We start from the raw sequence: 25,507 nt of genomic DNA, 5'->3' as shown, positions 1-25,507 counted from the left end.
ATGGTGGAATAGGCAGCATGGTGGGGTAATTTCCCTTGGCAGGGGAGGGGAAGGGCGTCAGCTGCGTAGTGCCGGCTGGATGGGACGGGACGGGTCGGGTCGGGGCAGGGTAGCGGGACGAAGCGGGGGGGGGGGAGGCAGGTTGGAACGAGGAGAGCTGAGTCATAGCGATGTTGCCACGTTCTTCGCCGGCCTCGTTGGGGCGTCCCGATACGGCGGAGGCGATAGTCGCCGTTTGTGTCAGTGTCGTCTGTCGGAGTACGTGCCGTCTGCCTTAGGGATGGCCGACGTTTCAGGAAGATATACCGAAAATTGCTTTCTCTTTTTTTTTTTCCCTCCGGAGATCCTCCAGAGAATACGTTGCTGGATTATGGAAATCGTTGTTTTCGATTGAGAGCGATTTCCATAAATGATTATCTATTTATAGATAGGTTTGTCGAACATTTTAAAGAATGGAAGGATTTTCTCTCGTTAGATTTCGATATTAATCAAAGTTTTCCCCTAATTCGATTACGACGTTACTAACGAGTATCTTCCGCGAACGAAGGATCATAATGGGAGAACGCTGATATACATAGTAAGATACATTTATATTACAGGTGCAATCTGGTTCAAATGCAATTTGTATAACTAATGCCTATATATTGCAAATTACGCATATGTACTCTTCTATAATTTCTACATACACGATATTGCTATAATCAAATCCTTATCGAGTTAATTGACTTACATGAGCTAGTTATATGATTGCATCATGTAGTAATAATCATAATGGTAATATGGACACATTAGGTCATTAAGAACACATTACAATTTTATGACGATTGCAAAACTTCGATATTTTTTGCTTTTGTGACACAAAATTCTATTTCTTCAGCAAACAACAAAATATTTTATTGCTTTTCATTCATTCTGATTAACAATTCTGATTGTTGCGACAATTATGTTTACTCTTTTGCAAGAGAATTGTAATAATAAAATAGATTTGCGAAATTCGACGTTGTATCACTATATTCATCATCATGAAGTAAATAATCCTCTTCACAAGAAAAGTACAAAAAAAAAAAGATTACAAAGTAAAAACGCTAGCAGCGAGCAAAAAACGTAGCCGATAAATATCATTATTTCGATTAATCTTGAACCGTCAGAAATTTCCAAAGATATCAACGTCTTCGTAACAACAAGACATTTTTTGTGCGATGTGTGAACTGCGTAAGAGCACAAGCGAGCCATAGAGGGCAAAGGAACAAAAGCCCTTTCCTTGCGTTGTTGACGACGTCGCTGTGTACGGTGTGTACCTACTTTGCATTGTGTTCCTTTTTACCTGCGTCGCGCTTCGTGGAATCGCGAAACATCGCATTGTTGATGTTAGATCGTTATACTCGCGAAAATCCGGACTCGTGTGAAATACGCGTAGCACGTATCCGTGCTCGTATCCCAGTGTACGAATGCCTATAAAAAGAACGCGTGATATTTTATGTAAAATAAAAAAAAAAAATAAAAATAAAAATGCAAAAGATTCTATGTACTATACGCGCGCGCATGTATATGTAAAAGTTAATGTCAAATTTTTTCGAGGAATGTCTAGTATATCTTTATTGGTATATCTTTATTAGAGAATCTTTAACAAGATGTTCAAAATAATGTGTATATTACAAAGGGAGGTATAAAAATTATTAAATTAAAGCAGATTACAATTTATGTTCCCGAATAGATCATTTCCCCGTAGAAAGTAGTTGTAAAAGCAAGAAAAGAGCTACAGCACATTAATGATTCATATATAGATGTATTAAATAGGAAATAAAAAATCTCAAAAATGCAAAAATTTTTCTTTGCATAATTTTATAATGGTTTTTACAACGAAGAGAAATAATTTTCACACTATCGTAAAATTAAAAATAGGAAATGAGCGAGTATTTGCAATATAAGCGCGATAAAATTCCACGTTTCCCTATCTCTATGGACGCCACTGTAAACAGTGGGACGACGAGCGGTGTCGCGAGCAGTTCGCGGGTAAAATAGATCGATAATTCGTTATTTATAACGCTGACGAGTTTACGGAAGTTTCTGCGTTTGTCTCGCCCCTCAGACTCTTCGCCGTGGTATTGATGTATTGATTTCCTGTACGTCTCCCATTTGAAACGTGGAAAGACGTACGATCGTATCAGCGTCACCGCCGCGATGGACGGCACGATTAAAGCGGCTTAGACTCGTCGATGTAATCACGATAACCATCCACCTGCAACTACGTATGCGTTGATAACGCGGTGTAAATACATTTAACAGTTGGACCGGTGAGTCGACATGAATAATGTGGTATATAGTTTTTAAGTATAAAACAAAATATATAGCTCCATATAATTTGCGTTTTACGCTAATGTAGCAAATTGCATTTCAAATCGATCAAATGATTCAACCATTTATGGAAATTTATCATTCTCATCGCGAGGTTATAGATAATCGCGAACGCGTATTTGTTCGTATAATTAATTTAAACAGTGGACGCGTAAAGTCACGCGTGTGATAATTTCCTTATTTGCAGTTTTTCTCGCGGATCGAGAAATATGAGTCTTTATATTTATCGCACGGTGTAGAAAAACGCGAAAGACGGAATTGCCGGACGATTATTTCGTCGGGAATTACCAATTGAAATATCTCGCGTTAGAAAGAAAGAGAGAGAGAGAGAGAGAGAGAGAATTACGATGAAACTATATATCCTCCTGAACGCGCGATCATTACTTCGAATAGCGTTTTAAGCGGCTTCGATCGCGGTATTATCCAGCCCGGACAACGAACAAGCGAGGCTGGCGTTCTTGTAACGTTGGAGAACACGGCGCTGACCTAGAGACTCCTTCGGTTTATGGAGACCCATGCTAATGCCGCCACATAAAGCAGAACCCGTCGTGCGTCGACCAGAAACGGGGAAGATAGGGGAGGGGTAGGATGAGGATGGGAGGTAAGAGGGGAGAGGGACCAAGCCTGGGAGCGAGTCTGCCCGAGTAAAATTCCTCCATGAGCATTGAAGGGGGATGCGAGAGGGGCGAAACGCGAAGGAGGGGAGGGGGGAGCGAGATTCGAGAGGGGAAGGGTATACGATTCACGGCTCGCTCGCCAGGCAGCCAGCCAGCCAGCCACCGTGGCACTCTCTCGGCTTTCCTCTCCGCCATTACCCTCTTCTCTCGCTACCCTCACCACGCGTCCTCTCTGCCCCGCTAATCTCTTCCCCTTCCCTTGCCTTGCCCGCTTTCACTCATACGAGCCAACGTAGAAAAGGGCGCTCGTCGTGTGTGAAACTTGTAGCAAAGCGCGCCGACGAACGTGCCTGTATGCGTATCTCTTCTTTTTTTTTTTTTTTTATTAGAGGAAACGTGGGGATTGGCGCGTCGAGGGGAGGAGGAGGAGGAGAATAAGGGAAGGGAGGGAGGGAGGAAGGGAGAGGAGGCAAGAATGAGGAAGGAAAGAGAGGCCAGCAACGGCTTCTCGCTCGCGAGAGGAGAAGGCAGAACGCGGTCGCTGTTCCAGTACGCTGCTGAGTCTCGAGAATTTTCTTTGGATCTCATGATGAAAATTCGCACGGTCTGTGCGTTTTTCTACGGTAAACCCTCGGCGACGATAATGACGACGAATCGTTTGTCGAGATGGATCTTCGAGTCGCGCAGTTTCGTAGCAATCGACGGACGAGAATCCGGTTTATCCACGCGATCGATATTCCCGACGATCGTCGAGGAATGTTATAATTACGGAGCTAGTATCTTTTACTCCTATCTAGAAAATCGACACTAATTGTAGAGGTAAAATGTCTCGTTCCCTCTAGCGTATTTCAACATTCGAAGAGTGCGTGCCGTTAATGCGCGACCAAAAGGAAATGTCAATATTTTTGAAAATGAAACGCGAGTATCTTCGCAGCACTAGCGGAGTTCTCCTTCGTCTCCCGGAATTTTCCGAAGAATATCGCGAGAGTATGACATTCACTGTTTCACTTCGCAGTGTCGAACGGATGCGGCTCGCATCGTTCCAGAAACTCTCGGACTGTAACAAAGTCCGGAGAACACAACACAGATCACATATGCGAGAAACGAGAGACGAAGAGCGGATTATACGAGAGAGCGGTGCTGGGGTGATGCATCACAGCGCGTCCGCCATTTCGCGCGAGCGTTCTTCCAAGATGCGTACGTGGCAAAGATTACGAATTTAATCTTGTGCTTCTTCTCCTGCCTTCCTCGCCGAGGAACGATCGAGACACCAAAAATAATTCTCGATCGCCGAAACGTTCAAGTCCTCGAGAACGAGAGAAATTTCTCGCTTCTTTTTTTTTTCGATTCTCTTTTTCTATTCGCTCGTTAATGATGGATTCTACGCGAAAGTATTCGAGCATTATCGATATAACTCAACAAACAACGAAACGCAAAAACCCTTCTCTCATCAGTCAATAGAGCGACGAGGGGGACCACGCCCCGTCCGTGCGGTCGACACGACAGAGGAAAAACATACGCCCAGGCATTGCGACACGCTCTCTCGCTGTGCCTGTCTTTCGATATTTTTCGCCTCTACGAAAAAAAAAATTAGATTCCCAGCGCTCTTCGATTCGTAGAGGACCCTAGTAAAATATCTCCGCAGATAATCCGTCCAGAGAAATCTCGGCACAACCCTCTCTCATTCTCTCTCGCGCAAAACAATCATACGACGGCTCGTCCCGTGATGTGACGTAGGAGGAAGAATTTTCTACTAGTTATTTTCCCTACGATGATATACGCTTATGTGAGGATAACGCAGCAGAGAAGTTATACGAGGCTAAATGGCAGAGAAGTCCTTCGGGGAGAGCAAGCGGAGCAGAGCCAGAGCAGATACGTGCGACTCACGCGAGATTAGACGAACGACTCCCCGGGAGAGTCCCTGAACGTCCGGATGTTTGCGCCTGCGTGCGGCATTCTCTTATGGGAGCGGCCAATCGTCGGGCATCACGTCCCACCGACGCGACGATATTTCCCCTACTTGGTGATGTGGCCTCCGCGCTGTCTCTGCACACAGGGTGTGCCAGAAACAACTTTCCGGACGCTCTTTGTTTTCTTTAATTTTGCGCGAAATTCAATATCCCCAAGTTCTCCACTCTGTGCAGGGTGAAAACGAGACTTCGCTCGGCGTTGTCCCTCCCGTTCTTCTCTCTTCCCTTTCGTCCTTCGCGACCGAAACTTCGTCGATTCAAAATTGCGCCGAGGCCAGGCCGAGACGCGAAAGATATCGGCCGCTGCCAATGGGACGGCAGAATAACGCGCCACGCAATTGGGGAATAAATCGATATTGGTGCTGCTGGGCGCTCCATTTGCGTCCTAAAAAACTTTCCCGTTCGCCATTCGGCTGTATCGTTGAATTTCCAGACATTTAAAGAAATCTTAAGATAAAACTCTGTATCTACAAAAAATCGTATAAACTTAAAGTTTATTCAGTCAGGGTCTAATTTGACGTTATATTACATTAGATATATTGCATTCAGACCATTAAATAATACATCTATTACGTAATAACAATCGTGGCATTGACTGCGCGCATCGAAAGATAAAATAATATTCGATACAAATATTGGAAGAGATACAACAGATATTTTGCCGATACAAACTGGATTATGGATTTTTTCTCGTCGCGTCTAACGTTGAACCCGATTCAAATTCTGCTTTAATCCGCTGTATTCGAAGGCATTCTTTTTCGTAACAATGCAATATTTGAAAGATTACACGGACAAATGCGATAGTAGCTTGGCGCAATCGATGAAGCGCGAAACATTAAAGCCGATGCTTTCTTTTGAACACCTTATATATCTATACACGTCATTTCTTTCATGATGTCTCCGTACTCGCGCGACTCGAGCCACTTGGCGAGAGCCGTCATGGTTTCTCTGCAAAAACATCCGCGACGACTTTTATCTGTGCTGATCTGTACGTAAGCGAAGAAAGAGTTCGATCGAGGTCTCCTCTTTCTCTTTTCTCGCTCTTCTCTCGTCTCTTTCTCCTTTAGGCTTTGTCTCTCTCTCTCCCTCTGCTTTAGACTTAATTTCCCGCGCTCGTATCGGGTATCGAGAAAGCTTTCTAGAGGCAAAGGATTACGGGATCTCTCTTTCTCTCTCTCTTTGTATTTCTTTTCTCTCTCGTATCTTTCCTCCTTTCTTCGAGATCCTAAACGATATCGGTGAGAGATCCCTTTGGCGCAGTTGCCTCGAATAGAAGCACGACGTTGCCGAAGCTAGCGAATGTTTGCTGACGGAAGACGCTCGGGAATAGGTAGCTTCTTGAAAATCCCCCGTTGATGTTCATTAGGAAATTTTAAAGCATACAGTCTTGAATCACATCACCGATATATTTCATATTCTATTTGAAATATTTATAAAATTTTAGAAAAATATATCCCTTACAATATGGAGTATAAGAAAAAACAACTACAATATTATCAATTTTGAAACTAATTATTTTCGGAAATTCCGATATCGATCTAAAAATAATACGTAACCATGAGCGATATTGCAAATTCCACGTCACTCCTGTCACAATTGAATAAATAAAAGTCAGAGAACATCTGAGAAAACCGTTATAGTTAAACTCATATCTTCTCGATAACGTTGACATTTGTGTAATGAAAGATTAATGATGTTTTAGGTATGGACGCGTGCAGAGCGTCAAGCTGCTGCCACGGGGCGAGGTGTGCCCTGTGGACGGAGGTTCCAGCAGTACCCTTGGCGAGGGCAATGAGGGCGGTTCCGGTTCTAGTTCAGGCGGCAGCGGCGGCGGCGGCGGCGGCGGGGGCGGCGGTTCCTCGTCCAGCGGTGTATGCGCGACGGTGGCGTTCATGGATATCAAGTCCGCAGCGAAGGCCCACGCGATTGAGCATACGCTGGACGATCGAGTCCTCACCGCACAGTACTACGAACCGCAACATCTTCAGCACAGGTTCCCCTCTCACGGGTGAGTTTCCCTTATCACGCGATATCCTTGTATGAGTCGCCGCGATATACGCGCTTTCAGGAGGGTACCCTTTGAAACAAGAGAATTTAGACGATGGAAGATGCATGACTGTGTCTTTAGAAGAACAGATATCCATTTTAAAAGATGATGAAGATGAATATATATGGTTTGCACACATGATTCGATTCTTTCTACCCGGCTATTTCGATACGGGTTATCTATATTAGATACACTGATAATCCACATCAGGTTCTGTTATCTGTCGATACGATAAACCAGATGTATATTACATCGATTTCGTATTAATCGTAATACAGATTAGATCAACATGTAGTGACTATTCATCGCGCTAAAGTGCAAAGTTTCTTTTTCGTCTTTATCGTTTTTTAGTAGTATCACGCTGTAAATAACAGTTTTAATAATTTGGAGAACGTTTCGATTTTATCCTTTTTTTTTTTATTATTGCTCATGCCGGAGTTTTTCACAAATTGGATATTTAGCCACGTTATCTCGTGCATATTGTTGGTTCTTTTCTATCTCTTCGTGGATTTACTGCAGATTTCAACACATTAATAAATAATATCCAAGACAATATATAATAAATAAGAATTTCGGATTATACGGCCACATTCTTTTGGTCGATATGGAAATGTCCTCGTTCGTTCCTTTTTTTCCAAAACAGTCGCGTCCAGGAATAGAACGATATTCTTGACTTCGAAGTAACACGTACAAACGCTGGTTTGCGATAAGTGAGTCACGTCCTAGGAATTAATTAAGTATTGCACGTCACAGGAAACAGGTACAAAAAGGCGACATTGAAATTTTATGGACAATGATCGTTTGATCATTCCATTATCTTTGCTTTGGAACAAAATTCACGTACGGTCTGTGAATGGATTGCAAATTTCCAGTTTATTTTTCTCGTGACCTTACATTTGACTGAAATTTAGCGATATATTATTGGATTTTTATCCTTGGTGGTTTAACATTTTTATTCTTTAATTTTATATTATTATGTATTATATATCGCGGTTGTATCGAGTTTTAAAACTATGTGGATTGACAACATGATTCAGTAAATGTAACTAAGAATCGGCAAAACAATATTAGTGTGCGAATCTTTAACATTATTGTATTTATAACAGAACGCATATTTTATTCGTATATTTTATTGTATTATCATCAGCTCTTTAAAGTGCTACATATAATAGTGATGGTGATAGAGAGAAAGAAAGAGAGAGAGAGAGAGAAAAAGATAACATTTTTCTAAATTATCAAAAAAATAATTGTGATAGGATTTTGCATAAAAAAGGGTCAGGAAATATTTATTTTAATTTCAGAAGTCTATGAATAATAAGCTGTCTATTATTTTGAGTAGCTGTCTTGCAAAAACATTTCAAAAAAATTCGGGAAAAACGAATGCCGAAACGCATCGGTCAACGATGCGAATACCGTAAAAATAAGAGAAATTTTTATGAAAGAAAACAGACGGATGTTTTTCTCTGGAAATTTCTCACTTTTTTCATATATTTTTTTTTTTTTTTTTTTTTTTTTTTTTTTTTTTTTTTTTTTTTTTTTTTTTTTTTTTTTTTTTTTTTTTTTTTTTTTTTTTTTTTTTTTTTTTTTTTTTTTTTTTTTTTTTTTTTTTTTTTTTTTTTTTTTTTTTTTTTTTTTTTTTTTTTTTTTTTTTTTTTTTTTTTTTTTTTTTTTTTTTTTTTTTTTTTTTTTTTTTTTTTTTTTTTTTTTTTTTTTTTTTTTTTTTTTTTTTTTTTTTTTTTTTTTTTTTTTTTTTTTTTTTTTTTTTTTTTTTTTTTTTTTTTTTTGCGAATCTGTTAGTAAAATATTTTTTCTCGATGCTATCCCGCGATTTCAAGAATTAATCATATCGTCGCAATTATCGTTCGATGTCACGTAAAACCATTGTAATATCGACGTCAATAAATACATATGTAGATGCGCATAATTTTTTTTCGCTGATACAAACAATTCGATCGTGATGTCGAGTGTCGCACAAACAACGCATTATCGACATTTTTAACTTCGTCGCATGCCGATCGTTATCCGTAATACCATGCGCTTTTATCGTAGAGACTCTGAGTTTAATATTGTAACAGTCACGGCAGAATAAAATCGTTTCGAGCAACACAATTTTAACGGAAATGACAAATATACTTGACAATACTTTATAATCGATGAATGACGAATAAATACTAGAATTAGCGTTACAGGTCTCTATTTTTAATAAATCATACTGCGATGAATTTATAGACACGTGCGGTGTTACTACTGTAACAAAGATAATTCATAACAACAGCATTATGGATACATCTTTAGGACTACCATAAATGATTTCATATTTGCAAACGTCTAACGTAAATCTATGGCAATAAAGGCATGCTGCTAGTTTCAAGAGAATTAGATTCGAGTAATTTAAAGCGGTTAGCCATGATTTCTCAAGTTGAGAATCACTGACGCTCTTATCGTGGCTTCGATAATAGCATAATCTCTCTTTCTCTTTTTCGCATGCGAGATTCGCGCCACGCATTCGCGTTCCATATTTCCCAACGTCGTCACCGCCACGACGGTGGTCGCCCTCGTCTCTACTTACCACGCATTTGACAAATTGCGTGTGTATATGACTAACAGATAGAGAACCTGCACTTTCTCTGTGGCATCAACGGCACGCGGCACGTACTTTAAAGTTGGAGGCGTATCGTGTGTCGCGTTCACAGAAGAGTCGCGACTGCCTCCGATCGATCGATCTCACCGCGAGAGAGAAGCGGGAGACGGAAGAAGAGAGAGAGAGAGAGAGAGAGAAAGCTAGACAAACTAAAGATAGAAAGATAGAGAGAGCTAGAGAAAAGTAGCGGGAAAAAAAGAAGGAAAAAAATTGTGCGTGCACGCTACGCGCGTTCGTGCACGCCTATATTCGCGCGCGCGCGACGGAGGAGAGCATAGCGGCGTCTCGTTTCCACGAAAAGTCAGGTGACCGTGACGACGTGGTCGCTCCGGCGATGTTGCCATGTCCCGGCTGCGCGGGCGCTATCACCCGAGTAGTAACTGTCGAAGTGTGACGGCAGAGGCTGAACTGAGGGGAAAGGAGAGAGAGAGCGTTAACTGTCAGTGATGTAGTCGGGGATTTACGAGCCCCGGGGGTTCGACTCGCCTCATCAGTAGTAACTGTCGAAGTGTGACGGCAGAGGCTGAACTGAGGGGAAAGGAGAGAGAGAGCGTTAACTGTCAGTGGTGTAGTCGGGGATTTACGAGCCCCGGGTTCGACTCGCCTCATTTCCTCGCCTTTTCGCTTCTTCTCCTCACCCTGAGCACCAGGATTGAGATATTTAAGTCGAGTGGTGATTTTTTGTGCAAAAAACCAGGTTGCTCAGGTGCAAAGAATATTTCCGCAATGTTGGTTGTATTTGCAATCGAACTAATGTAGGATGTTGCGCCAGTAAATCATTGCGACGATATTCTAATTCTCTGTAAAATAATATGGTTCATTATATCATCTGCATCCGTTTCTTTTTATTAAAATATGATTTAAGAAAAATTCATGTTTTACATTGCATTTATTTATACATAGACAAACTAGACAAACTAGACAAACATGAAAAAATATAATAGCAAATATGTTAAAAAGTATAATTATTTTATAATCGATAATGTTGTAATTATTATTGTTATTGTTAATTGTAATTGTTATTTCCATAAAATGGATTATATTGTATTTTGTAAAATAATTTATTTTGAGCAGAGGACGATCGAAAAAGATGAACTTAATAAGTTTTATCTTTGGATATATATATCTTTAATGATATCACAACCGCGTGACATACATTTGTATTAATTTTAAAAAGCGATTAAAACGAAAGATTGGCAGATATCATATTATTATTTTAATTGTTATTAGTTCACGTAATTATCCAATATAGATTGCTTAATAAGTTCCTATTGCAATAGTCACTCTCTTGATCGCGATTTTTAATCAATGCAAATACTAAATCATTTCTATGATAGCGTCATCGGGTAAAGTCCCATCGAGATAACGAAATTTACATGAATCGTACATTTCCAATTAGATACGCCTTTCTATTCCATTCGTTAAAGTTTCTGTTTTATGAAATATGCAAATACTATGTATCTAATTTGAATCCATATGAGTGAAATAGAATCCAAGTTCGAATATGTATAATTTTGTATTGTTACATGAAGATTTTAGGGTAAAATTTGTAGCAAAATAAATTTTTATTTCTATATAAAAAATCATTGAAATTGTCCATAATAAACTAATTTCGAATATCCGATAATTTTAAAATTATTGTCACAAATAATCAAATTTGATTCGATTCACAATTTATGACTTGATGCGCATTTTACACATCTGCTTTTTTAACGTATGATCTTGGTCCATGATAATATGTGTGTTGATCTTTGGATTAAAATTTATATTCAGACTTTAGATTAGATTAGGTATAATGTGTCTCGAAAATTATAGACATGCTGATTTTATAAGATAAAAAAAAGAGAAAGAGAGAGAGAATTGGAAAAGATAATTTTTGCAAGTAAGGAACACCTGGGGATACTAGAAAAGCGAATACGTCACTAATGCTAAAGCGGTACTCGTACGGCTTCAATATTCGAACTTGTCGTTGGAATGTCTAAATATTTAGATCGGAATTTACGCAGTAAGTCTATTGTTACTCCAATTTGTTCTCTATCCTTGCTTTCTCTCTCGCGTGACTTGTACAACGTGAGTTATCATTTCGTTTTTGCGCGTGACTGAATGTATATGATAATCAGCTTCTTTCAATGTTGTAAAGGTCATGAGCATGACAATTTTGTGCGAAAATATAGTTGTACACGATGTCCAATAATCAATATATCGAGTGAACACGATAATGTTCTTTTCTCGTTGAAAACTGAAATAATTTTTTTTCTATTATAATTTAATTTCACGTTATATCTTTCTATTCTATAACTTTCAAAGAATATTACATAGTTAGGTAACTCAAGTCAAAAGGCAAATTAATCTTGCTTTGCATTTGAATTGTCATTCAAATAAGCAAAAAAGAAAACAACGTTATGTATTAAAAATATTTAAATTAATCGTGGAGTTGTAAACAAGTTGTAAGATTAATTAGATAAACGCATAAGATATTGGATTGAGAATTGCGATATATGAATTTTAGTACTTGCTTAATGCAGAAAGATTAAGACTACAACTATGAAAATATTTTATTTTTCTGAACGTTATACATTTGTATGTGCATACATAAGCAATAGCTATATGATATCTATTCGAATTTAGAATCGGCTGAAACCGGTTTGTTTCAGATGCAATTTTTTTCAAAAAGCGTTTGTGTGCTATGTGTCAATTCCCTCTCACCGACAAACAAAATTGACGGAACGATTAGATGACGATGACGAACGACATAGATTGAAGATAAACAGAGATTATAAGCGAATTAAGCGCAAGAGATATTCCAAAGGCAATACATAGACACCCGGATAGTGTAAATAATAATAGTAGCAGAAATAATAGCAATATTTTATGTTGTTTTGGGACACATTATCTCTCAAGGACAGAAACAACATACGAAAAAAGTATACATATAAAAAATATTATGACATGATACGATAAGAGAATATAATAATAACAAAAAAAATATAATATAAGAATAAAGCAATAAAATATTGGAAGAATATGTGGAAATGAAGAAAGAACTAAGATATAAAGAAAAAGAAGATAATATACATTTCTTCGCTAATCGAAGTGTTCGATCGATTCTAGTTTAGAACAGCGCTTTTTCATATCACACGCAAACTGTTAAATAAATAAAACAGAACGCTAGAACGAAATAATTGCGAATACGTATTCCGTAGCGACTCATCGATCCGAGTACCAGCCCCCTTCTAAACGATGACTAAGCCCGGTTTTTACGTCTTTCAGAAGTTCGGAGGATCATGGATCCAGCGGCGGTAGCGGGGGAGGAAATAGCGGAACAGGCGGCGTTTCCGGTGGTAGCAGCGGTAGCGGGAGCACCGGTCCCGGGGTCGGCGGCAACAGCGGTGGCAATGAACGAGGAGAGAGGGGAAGCGAGAGTTTCGACTCACGTGGTTCCCACGGCAGCTTCTACGGTAGCGAGAGGAGCAACCGAGTGGTTGGCACCGGGAGCAGCGGCGTCGTCGGCAGCGGCGGTAGCGGTAGCGGCAGCGGCGTCGTCGGCGGTCATCCGGCGGATTCTTCGACGGGAGACCCCAGCGGCTATATATCCCGCCGTCCACCACCTACGAGCTCCTACCACGTGACATCGAGCAGGGCGAGGGATCGGCTATATCCGAGGACCGGCCCATACGTCTCTGGGCCGCCGCCCCCGCCCCATTTAGACCGTCATCGTGGAAGTCTACCGCCGTCGTCCTGGTCGACGTATGAGCCGACGAGTTCGAGGTATGGCAGCGCACCGCCGCCACCCTCGCCTGCCACCAATGACTCTTACCAAGATGAACAAGGTAATTATCATTGATCCGCTAGAGAGTGAGATCGTGGCATGTTGCACCAGTATCCTGATTAGCAAAGAAGCCGATTGTGCAAGCAGCATCTTTAAATGTTTATCGTGATAAAAATTTTTATTTTTATGAAGAAAAAGCAAATATGTCAGGATACTTTTTAAGCCATTTGGTTCGATGTGTATCTCATTTCCGTCATATTTTTTTCTTCCGTAGGAGGTGGCGGAGGTGGTGGTAGCAGTAACACAGGTGCTCTGCGACAGCACAAAAAGCAACGCAGAAAATCACGCAGTGGAAGCAGTTCGCCAAGCGGTAGCAGTCGCTCCGGAAGTAGCAGCAGCAGTCGGAGCGGTAGCTCAGGTGGCAGTTCTTCCGGAGGTAGCACATCGCCTGGTAGTTCGCCACATCGAACGAGCAATGTATCCGTCATAGAGGATCGCAGGCCGGTGGCCATCTGTGTGAGGAATTTACCGATTCGCAGCAGCGATTCCTCCCTCAAAGACGGCCTTTTCCATGAGTACAAGAAACATGGCAAGGTGACATGGGTGAAAGTCATTGGCACAGCCAACGAGAGATACGCCCTAGTTTGTTTTAGGAAGCCCGAGGATGTCGAGAAGGCCCTCGAGGTTTCGCAAGATAAGCTTTTCTTCGGATGTAAAATTGAAGTGGCCCCTTATCAGGGCTACGATGTCGAGGATAATGAGTTCAGGCCATACGAGGCAGAACTCGACGAATATCATCCGAAAGCAACGAGAACATTATTTATCGGGAACCTCGAAAAGGACGTTACTGCGTCCGAGCTCAGGAAGCATTTTGAACAGTTCGGCGAGATAATAGTGAGTTGGAATCCGATTTAAAAAATTTAAAAAATTTTTAATTATTAACAACAGCAAATGTTGAATTAAAATAAAGTAATAAAGATGGTGGCGCGAATGAAAATTATAAATCTAAATAAAGTCTTATCTAAATAAAAAGAATGCCTAAGCTTGTAATACAAATCACACACTAGAAGAGAGAGAGAAATTAATTACACCCTGTCATATTTGCTTATAGGAAATTGACATTAAGAAACAAGGAGCCGTATCGAGTTACGCTTTCTGTCAGTACTCGGATATTGGTAGTGTTGTCAAAGCCATGAGATCGATGGACGGTGAACATCTGGGTGCAAATCGAATCAAACTTGGATTCGGAAAATCGATGCCTACACCCTGCGTTTGGGTTGATGGCATTGGAGGTAAGCGCTTTTACATCATACTGTTACCATCAATTATTTTAATAGTAGGAAGACCAACGAGGACCAAAATATAAATCATTATATATATATATATGTATATATTGTCTATCTTTTTCTTTTTTAGATTGTACATCCGAGAAATTTTTAAGCATGCAATTCAATACATTTGGACCGACAACTCAGATAGTGATAGATCGTGAACGTGGTCATGCTTTGGTCTTTTTCGATCAAATAAGCTGCGCTCAAGCTGCCGTGAAAGATATGAGGGGAGCCACGTTTCGCGGCCGCCGTTTGCAGATCGATTTCGCCTCAAGGGAATGTCAAGAAACTTTTTACGAACATCTCGAGCGTCAAGGAAACACTAGTGAAAAACCTTGGGACTCGAGACCTTCGCCAGCGTCGTCGTTTGACATGACGTATGTATATTTTTTTATGCATAAATTTTTTTTATGGCTGAAAGTATCTTTTGATATGAAATATCTTTATTGAAATATCTGAATTTTTTTGTTTTTAATTTTATTATTTTATATATATAAATTGATAAAGTTTTATCAATATAAAATGCATGCTTACGCATAAGCTCACGAGTTATAATCAAGAACTTAAAACGAGTGCATTCGTGATTCGAAGGATTCCTTCTAGGCGGGAGCGCAACAGCTTCGATTCTGCAGTGACAGTGCCAAGTTCGAGTAACAGATTCACGCGCTATGATACGCCGCCACGATCTAGAACGACGAACTATTCGCGGACTTCCGGAGGCAGTACACCGGGCGCGAGTCCAGCTCATCCGACAGCATTGTCACGAAGTAATAGACGATCCTATCAAGATTTGAACCGGCGTCGCGACGGTTTCGCAGCTACGACGAGTTTAGTCAAGGCAGCGGTGCAAGTCACGATGATTACCAGAGTAGTGTACTCAGCGACGGCAAACTTAACGATGACGATTGTCCGCCACCGTCACGTCGTCACGCAGTGCAAAGTGTTGTTACGAGTATCGACCCGCCTGCGCCACCGCCACCCTTATTACCTCCGCCCGATATTCGGCACCTCCAGAAAGAACGCGTCCATTTGTTGGAGCAACTTGAGGAGTGCCATAGTAGCGGCGATGAGGTCGGTTTCGTGTCAAAGAAACGCGTAAAACTTGATAACTCGTCGACCGCAATACTCTGCGAAGACGAGGAGCCGGAAATTGCGTCGTTACTCGTTACCTCGCATTCTAGTAGGAAAGGAATGGACTTTAGACGCGTTAGTGATAACAAAGTAGTAGTGCACCACAGCACAAGAAGGGGTAGTTGCGAGGGTAGAGGTCCTGGACCTTGTAAACGCCGTCGGGATGCCACCAGCAGGTGAGTTATGTTACGTTTAAAAGAAAAAAGAAAAGATATTTAAAAAGTTATTGAAAATAAAATCCTGATAACATTTCTAGACATCATGAGCACCACGATGGATCCCGACCAGGTACACCTCTCGTTGACGAGCGGCCAGAGAATCTAGTACCCAGCGAGCCAAGAAGATTCAGAGAAAGGAGTCACGAGGGCCCATTGTCGTTACCTTTACCAAGGTTCGCGGCACAAATGTTAAATAACAACAATAATACAAGCAGTAGTAACAACAACAATGGCAGTGGCACTCGATCGAACAACGCCAGCCTTGCTAAAATTGCTAGTCCGCCGTGTGCCAGTTTGTCTACTGTGCCCAGTCCTCGTGCCGCACCGCAACCACCAGCTTCGCCACCTCCCAGACATACCAGTTCGAGCCCGACCAGTTCCGACAGTGAGACAGCGCCGCAATCTCCTAGTTTGGAAGAAAGGATACGCTCTCTGGATGAAAAATACGAAAAGTGGTCCGGTTCGAGAGCATTGAGTGCCGCCGGCGGCGATGCTCTGGCGAAACTCGATGCCAGTGCTTCGGAAAGATTCCGATTTCGACATAAACTGCTTGATTTGGATCTCCACGAAGTGCAACCTTCTGACATCGTGAAGTCGGTCCTCGCGAAAAGGAGCGTGTTCGATGAGGACTCGAAGCGATTGGAAAACTTTAGCGAAAAATATGAACCGCGGGAATTCACTGGTGTTATTGGCGTTAGTTCTATGATCGGTAGCACTGCTGGTCTTACCACTAGTGATGGTGGCTGTACTAGCAAAGTTTGTCTGCAGTATCCGTTTCCTAGTCATCCGCCGATACAGCCAGCCAGCGGTACTTCGGTTACCAGTCAAATCGGTATTAATACGTCATTGTCCGCGAGTTTGACTCCGATGACAACCATGGTCTCGTCGGCACTAAAGACCGATCCGCGAATGGTGCAACATAATTGCATACACCCAACACCGGCAACGCCGATCACACCTGGTACATCTATTAAGACAGTTAGTCCGGAATTACCGCCAGTTTCTCTACCGATCGGTCTTGGTAGTGGAACGGCAGCCAGTAACAGTAATGGTAGTGGTTTAGCGTCAGCCAGTAGTCTTTTAAGCAGCAGTGGTAGTGTAGGTAATATTCACACCCTCGGAACCTCGACACATCGGGGATTGAGCATCTCCGCGACTACCGCATCACCCACGGTGACAGCGGCGTCAGATGCTTTCAATTCAACTGCAATAACAACAGCGATGCCTATTACGACGTTGAACGCGACAATTTCGTCAGCGACAGTAGCGACGACAACGATGTCTGTAACAGGCGCGGTATCTTCCATGACTATTACCAGTTCGATAGCTCCACCGTCTTCCATAACATCCTCATCTAATTCTTCCTCTTCATCATCATTATCTGCATCTTCCACAGATTTGCCTCGTTCTCGTTTGAGGAAGGAAACGAGCGGTAGTAATCGAGATAGCAGAGACTCCCGCGATGGGAGGGACAGCAGAGAATCGAAACATAGTAAAGGAAAAGATTGTCAAAGAAGATCACGGAAAGATGAAGCCGACGTCGAAAGAAACCGTAAAGACAGAGATGAAAAGGAAAGTGCGAATATTGTGAACGACGTCAGCAACACGGATAATCATAATAGGGACTTTAAGGATAATAAAGAGGTGAAATATGAACGCAAAGAACGAGAAGAAAAAGAAAGGAGAGATAAAGAAGATCGCGACAGACAAGAGCGAAGGGATAAGGAAGATCGTGACCGACAAGAGAAAAAAGAAAGAGAAGAACGTGAGAGGCGCGAAAAAGACGAGGAGAGGCGAGAAAGAGAGAGACTTGATAAGGAACGACAGGAGAAAGATAGAAGAGAACGAGAAGAAAGAGAACGTGAAAGAAAGGAGAAGGAAGAGAATGAACTTAAAGAAAAGGAGAGACGAGAAAAAGAACGTATCGATCGCGAGAGGAGAGAACGAGAAGAGAAGGAGCGGCAAGAACGGCGAGAACGCGAGGAGCGTGAAAGGAGAGAACGCGAAGAACGCGAAAAGAAAGAACGTGAAATTCGCCTAGAGCGCGAAAAGCAAGAGAAGGAACGCCTTAGAAGAGAGAGGGAGGAACAAGAAAGAAGGGAAAAAGAAGAACGAGACAGGATAGAACGAGAAAGAAGGAGAGAAGAAAAAGAACGTCTCGAACGGGAAAGGAAGCGAGAGAAGGAAGAAAAAGAGAGATTAGAACGCGAAAGGCGGAAAGAAAAGGAAGAACGGGAAAAGATGGAGAAGGAGAAACGCGAGAAAGAAGAACGAGAGAGACTCGAAAAACTCGAGAGGGAAAAACACGAGAGGGAGAAGCGACGGGAACGCGAAGATCAAGAAAGACGAGAAAAAGAGAAGGCGGAACGCGAAAAGAGGAGAGATCGCGAAGAAAAGGATAAAGAGAAGAGGGAACGTGATGACACTAGACGGCAATCGACCGAGAATCATTTACATCCTGTTACGCAGTCTCAAACTCAGGTTACCTCAGCACCGGTAGCGATCAAACGCAGGTGCTCGTTGCAAGATTGTCCCACGGACGAGGATGCTAAACGTATGAAAATTTCGGACCATCGACGCGACAGCAAGGATCGGTCTAGGCAAAATAGGAGATCCGAAGATCGTAAGCATCGCAACGATTCTCATCGTTCTAGTCGAGAGAGCAGAGAGAGTCGTGACAGTAAAGAAAGCAGCAGTGCGACACAAGACACCAGGGATGGCGAATCGACTCGAGAAAACAACTCGAGAGACAGTGGAAGCAAGGAGAAACAGAGGAGTAAAAAGAATCGATCAGAGAAGGAGTCGAGGGAACGTAGTCCTAGAGTATCGCACGAATCTGATAAGGAATTTCTGTCGAGGTTGGAACTTTCTAAGAGAAACGATTCGACACTATCGACCGAGCAAGCTTCCGTGGGATCGAATCATACGAGAGATGTGCAACATCATCAACAGCAACAATCTTCTACATTGAATTCGCATAGTGACGTAGACGATGGTCTCCTCTCCACTCACGAGATACAAACAGTAAGAAATCCTTCGGCCACAGACACGGATAGCGACGAGCCGAAGAAGCACTCGATTTTTGACATTGTCGATGATGAGCCTGCTTACATCAGTATGTATGATAAGGTAAAGGCTCGTTCGACGAAAAACATGCAAAAATTAGAAGAGGAGAAGCGTCAAGTGCGACTCAAAGATAAGTTTTCGCAACTGAAACAAAGTCGCGCTAGACGAGAAGAGAAGAAACAGAGCACGTCGTGGGACGGAGACTCGGTGAGTAGCAAAGCTTTGACTGAGGACGAAGCTACTTCCGAATCAGATTCGACGAGAACCAAGTCTCTCTCTAGAAAAGGCTCGCGGTCTCGCATTCATTCTGATACGAGTGAGGAGGAAGAGCCATTTAACAACAAGGTTCGCAAGTCTATAAAGACTGAAAGATTTCTCGAGAGTGATGTCGATCTTGGCTTCGCCGATACTGAGGAGAAGCAAAATCCACTAGAAGCCTCAAACGTCATTGTTAATAGCGTACATACGAACATTAAGGAAGAGCCCCGTACATCCGACGAAGACGAGCGAATCGCGGTTAGCTTCCGTACGAATCATCCGACAATAGTGGTGAACAATCACGAGAGAGATTCGCGAAAGAAGTCACATAAAAAGAAACAGAAACGTCAAAAGAACAGCATCTCGAGTGAAAATAATATAAAGGTGGAACCGACGGAGCCTCTAGAACATAAAAATAAAACCAATCTAATCACGTCGTCGAACACAGATTGTCGACCAAATCATGGTACGGAATTGACCACCATTACCGCCGCTACGGCTATAGGTACGACGGCATTAGAAAACGCTGAGGAGAGGATGCGCGCCGATAAGAAACAACGTAGTAAAAAGGATAAGAGACGCGATCGAAATGGAGAAGATAAGGCTAAAGCGAGACGAAAGAGGCTCAACAGACAAGAGGCAAGGGATTCTCAACGTATGGAGGACATTTTCGGTCCTCTCTCGGACGACGTTGACGATGCTCCATCTAATACTCATACGTTCTTCAACAGATTTAATAATATGACATCGGAAAACAGTGTTTATGCTTCAGATAGCGACGGTGGTCGTAGTTCGCTCGATATGGACAGAACAAGACGGAAAACAGATAAGAAACGACGCCATCAACCGGAAGATGAAAACAGCGTTGATTTGGCCGAAGCCGGCCGAGAGATCGAGGCGAAACTTTTAGGTATGCCGAGTTCTCCAAAGGCCGCCGTGTGTACAACCGAGCCTAGCGATCATGATGTCTTTCGATTTACCGATGATAATGACAGTGTTGAGCCGTCGACACCTGCGACAGCACCGGAGAAAATCAAAGAGAAGAAGAAGAAACGGAAGAAATCAAAGGAGGAACGCAATCGGAAGGATTATCATCACCATCATCATCATCATCATCATCATCATGAAAAGAGCGGTGAATTACCTTATCTAGGCGCCGAACCTAGTCCACCAAGAGCGAGCAGTCCGTTAGTATCTAAGACAATATCATCCAGTTTGCCCGCACCTAGAGAGACATTATTGAGTCCGATACCTAAAGCGACTTCCAACGTGTCGATCGTATCTTCTATTACCCCTCCAGTTGTGAGCGATATTCAAATCTCCAAGTCGGAGAAGAAGAAGGACAAGTTCATACCTGGTTTTGGAATAGAAATAGACGAGACAATTCACGAGAATGCTGTGAAAAGTATCTCGGAGCCTGCCGAAAAGGACAGCAATTGTCAATCGCGTGGCAACAGAGAAGAACCGGAAGTACCTGTACCAACGACGCCACCGGCTCAGAACGAGGATAAGCCGCGAGTAGCAATATCACAGGAAGAAACGGAAGATGCCGTTGCCGCGTTACTCGAGGAAACGTTCGGTGCTTCGACGGAGGACTTCTCTTACGAGGGCGAGGAAGAAGAAACCGAAACCGACGGGATTACTGGAACTCCGGCTGAGGCACCTCAAGAGGATGTTGAAGAGATGCAGCAAGCCGTCGAAAGTTTGAACGCCTCAACAGTGGAAGGCGATGCGGATCTGAAGCCAGATACGCCGCAGAGCGAGCACGATCTACAAATTGACACGGATACGGAGGAGGATCCGAATTACGAGACAGTCGATCTGACGCAACCGCCAAAGACACCGGATATACCGTCATTCTACAAGTCCCCGACGAAAACGCTGAATATCACACCCATCTTAACTACGCCTGAGAAATCGATCGAAATGCGATTACCGCCCACAGTAGTTGCCAAACCACAAAGTCCACCGAGTTCCGTGATCGCTCATTCTTGGACTTTGAACGAGCACAACAAGCCGCGCGAATCCATCAAGCCCGTGCAGTTAGAAACCACAGAATCGGACATTGACGTCGCTAGTCCAGAAAGAACGGCACAAGTGCAGAGGACGTCCGCGTCGCCTCCACCTCCGCAATACAAACAACCTATGCTGGTGCCGTGTAGCGTACCGATGAGTGAAATTCCAAAATCGCTCTCTGTTACGAGTTCGCGACCATCGCCAATCACCGTGCAGCCTCTGTATCAGAGGCTTCCCGTGTCTCCGCAATCTCAGATGGTACCTATGCGCCAAGCTTCCCCGAAAATGCAAACGACTGTTTCTTGCTCGTCATCTTCTAACACGACACCGTTGCCGCCATTAGTTCCATCGAGAATACCACCTTTGGTACCGTCACAATCATCGCCACGCATCTCTCAGCCACTTTCGCCCAATGGACAATGGTCACGGAATCCTACGTTAAGTCCGCACGTACCTAATGTGGGTAAAAGAAAAGCTTCGCCGCCACCTACCAAAATCGCGGTATGCGTGCCTATCCCCGCTCATCGACCGGAAGCGCCAATTCAACAAATCTATTCGACTGCGGCGACTCAACAGCCAGTAATACAGCACGCCTCAGGAATGCTAGCACCAGCACCCGGTTATCCTCGCGGTGGTTTACCACCGTTGACTCTGAATATTCCACCGCGACCTTATATGCCCGTACCACCGTTAGCGTCCGGCATACAAGTCAAAAACTCGCGCGATTCCTCTTTAGGTGGTAAATCTGTAATCGAGACGCTACTACCGGTAAATCCGAATGAACCATCGCAGAGATTGGAAGAACCAAAATTGTCGCCTGCTGTTATACCTGAACCAACTAATAAAGCGTCTACCTCGCCTAAAATTCCATCGCCGAATCAACCGCCCACGTATATACCCGAAACAGCGAAGATCGAGATCAATGCCAGTACGTCTAGTCCGGTATTTGGTAAGCCAGCTTACGTCACGGACAGCTACACGATGTCATCTAGAACGCAAAAACAAATTTCCGTATCTATCACAACGGACAATAATCTGCTGTCGCCCAGACAGAAACAAGAAGTATCGAATCTTCAACTTTTAACTACGCACGTACCTCGCTCTTCCACGCCCAGTCCTGTAATTGTGGCTCACGGTCAGTCTCACTTACTTCACAAGTCGGTGCATACTTTAGGCCCACCAAACGTCTCTTCCCCGAATCAACCGCTGATAAAAACCGTAGTACCTATAGTTCCTCAGCAAATAACGCCGAGCGCACCGTTGTCGGTATCCGGTGACAAATCCGTCATCCCGCAAACGCCTTGTCAGAGACAGTCACCTATTTCCCAGGGTCAATTGGTCAAATCTCACATACCTCTAGTATCTACAGAATCGCAGACGATCATAACCAGAGTAGTATCGACGACCGCATCTTCCATGTCGACGCCATTGATGAACGAATGTTTAGATCGCATCCAAGGACAACAATTAGAAGCGGATGCTGAAGCACAAATTAATCAAACTGCACAACCGATGCAACTTACACCACCTATACAATCAACGCAACCAATCGATGTGATAAAACAAGAGCCAGTCGACGTTAAACAGGAAAATGCGATGGACGAAACTGAATATAATATAATCGAGTCCGAGGAACTTTTGAACCAACCAACATGCGTAGAAGATGACATAAAACAAGAAAAGCAAGAGGTAGTAATTAAGACAGAAATTGCGCCATGTATTCCTAAAGACGAAGTTGCCGATGCACCGGTCGCACCTAAAATCGAAGCGGAAACTCCTATAAAACTGGAACCTGTGAATGAAATTAAAGAAGAGATTAAGGAAAATGATGAGATGGAATTAGACGAAGAGCCAGTAGAAGATCCGTTGAAAGAGCCGAGCACAGATCCCCTTGCTATCGATTGTAAAGAAGATCCGACCGATAATAAAGAAGACAGCGACTATTGGTCCGCGAAGGAAGTGAACATCGAAAGTGTGATAAAGAAAGTCGATGCCCTGTGCGATGGTGAAGGTAACGATGGCGATGACGAAACGCAACAGACCGAGAGCGCGAATAGCGACTCGCACGATACCAACAAGAATGAATCGGATTGGTTTGATCCCGAGTCGTCAATAGAGAGCGAGAGTAAAAAGAACTTTGGATTAACAACTGATGAGCACGATGAAAGTATGGAAACGTGCGAAAATGAGGCTACGAAGAGTCGTCGTGGCAGAGCGAAGAGTAGACGCGGCGGTCGTGGCGGGGTCACCACCAGGCGAGGTGGCAGGAACGCAAGCACCATCTCTCACAGACGAGGTGGTAGAAGTTCCCGAGGTAGCAAACATCATGTTGAAAAGAATAAATTGCCTGCTGATGTTTACGAGTTCCACGACGACAGCGAGGAGGACAACGCCGGTCGTCCGCGACTTATTCTCACTATTAAATCTCCGGGACCGAACGTAACGGGACCTAATGCGCAGCCAGCGATACCCGTTGCCGCGGTTAAGGAAATACCGCCGGAGGAGTTTGTTTCTCCGGCCGCTAATACGAGAAAATCGAGAAGATTGGCGGAGAGAGATGGCAGTCGCAGCACGATCGACGATGTCATCGAGGATGTTGTCCGTGGATCACCTGCAAGTAAAGGATTAGTCAGCGGCGCCGCTGGAAATATGCACGCCACCAGGCGAAGTACTAGACACAACAATGCTCCGCGCAATACGACGGTGCAACCTACTGCGCCACTAACAACGGAACTTCGTAAATCACCTAGGGGCAGTCGTAAAACGGCGAGACGAACGTCGGAAAATAACGAGGATAGCGGAGAGGAGAAGGTGAAAGAAATAGCCGTAACGCCGCAAGACATACCGATCAAAGAGGAACCGAAACCGGCCCAACCGGAAAGTCCGAAAGCGGAAGAACCGGCTCAAACTGTTGTTACATCGGCGCCGCAGAAGACGGTGTCGCTCGAGCCGATGACGTTGATCGATCCAGTCACGGGAATGCTGATACCTATGAGGGAATCCGAGGAAGGTCAATATATACCGGTGTCTACGGCATCCAGTCAGGTACAAACTATCAATAGGACACTATGCGAACCTCGAAGCGGTGGATTAGTCAATGCGAGCCCGACAAATGAAACGCCACGAGTGAAATCTGAAGATCCTCCGTTAGTAACAGCAGAGTCGAAGAAGGAGGCCGTTATAGAACATCCGTCTTGTCAATCGGCGTCGACACAGCCGATACAACCGCAAACTAGCGTCATTACGAAACCACAATCCCCGACAGTACAGGTTACCTCTACCATTACTATTGCGCAATCTTCGACGACAACTACGACTATTGTCACTACCGTGACTGCGACGTCTGTAGCATCAACTACAACGGCGCAACCGATACCCATCTCTTCTTCCTCGCAGACTAAACCTACGAGCCTGAAGGCGCACGTGTTAAACGCTAGCAAGCTCGTGACCTCGGCTCAACAGCAGGTTGTCATCACGAAACCGGTGGCTTCAAGCTTACCTAATCAAACAATAGTACAAAACATCGTCAAGTCACCCGTGCAAGCGATACAGGGTCTCAATCTGCAGATACCACCTGGCAGAGTCGTGTCGCCCAGCTTAAGCCCGCGTGCGAAACAGACAGCGCAATTGACACCAGCGAACGCAGGCGTGAAGCAAGGTCAACCTATGTCACCGGTACTCAACAACACCGGAGTACCGCCTAATCCTAAGCAACATCTTCTGCAAGCCGCCAAGCAACAAACGTCGACGATAGTGAACATGTCGCAGAAAATGCCGATAAATATGCATCCTGTTAGTGTGAACGTTACCAGAATGCATCAACCGGCCTCGCAGCCCACCGCTCTCAAGGGTATCAATGGACAACCACATCCGCTTAATCCAAAGACGCACCTATTGCAAGCTGTAGTTCCACCGATCGTCACCGGGAGTTCTACGCATCTCGTTAATCCGCAGCCGATTTCAACCGGCAATACCCGACCACCGGTACCGAAAACTCCTGTATGTACAATGGAATACTCGATGGTATTTTAGATTCAATACACTATACTCGATACTAGAAATTATAAATCAATATCGATTAATATTTC

The 25,507-nt window shown here is 43.4% G+C and overlaps 1 protein-coding gene across 1 annotated transcript in view; it reads left to right on the top strand.

Annotated features, from left to right (window-relative positions):
* The first annotated feature begins 572 nt into the window (after positions 1-572).
* The window catches only part of LOC115239719 (protein split ends-like), a 30,104-nt gene continuing 5,169 nt past the window's right edge, over positions 573-25,507 (top strand). The window contains 9 exon segments of the mRNA XM_029814400.1: positions 573-2,294; positions 6,645-6,950; positions 12,901-13,460; positions 13,674-14,293; positions 14,511-14,691; positions 14,816-15,107; positions 15,322-15,518; positions 15,521-16,037; positions 16,118-25,442. Coding sequence (XP_029670260.1) covers positions 6,835-6,950; positions 12,901-13,460; positions 13,674-14,293; positions 14,511-14,691; positions 14,816-15,107; positions 15,322-15,518; positions 15,521-16,037; positions 16,118-25,442 — 11,808 coding nt within the window. The 5' untranslated portion in view covers positions 573-2,294; positions 6,645-6,834.

The sequence above is a fragment of the Formica exsecta genome, unplaced genomic scaffold (genome assembly GCF_003651465.1).
Source record: "Formica exsecta isolate Colony F162 unplaced genomic scaffold, ASM365146v1 scaffold393, whole genome shotgun sequence".
Lineage (NCBI taxonomy): Eukaryota > Metazoa > Arthropoda > Insecta > Hymenoptera > Formicidae > Formica > Formica exsecta.
Note: the sequence above shows the minus strand (reverse complement) of the source record. Positions and strands in the feature narration are given on the sequence as shown.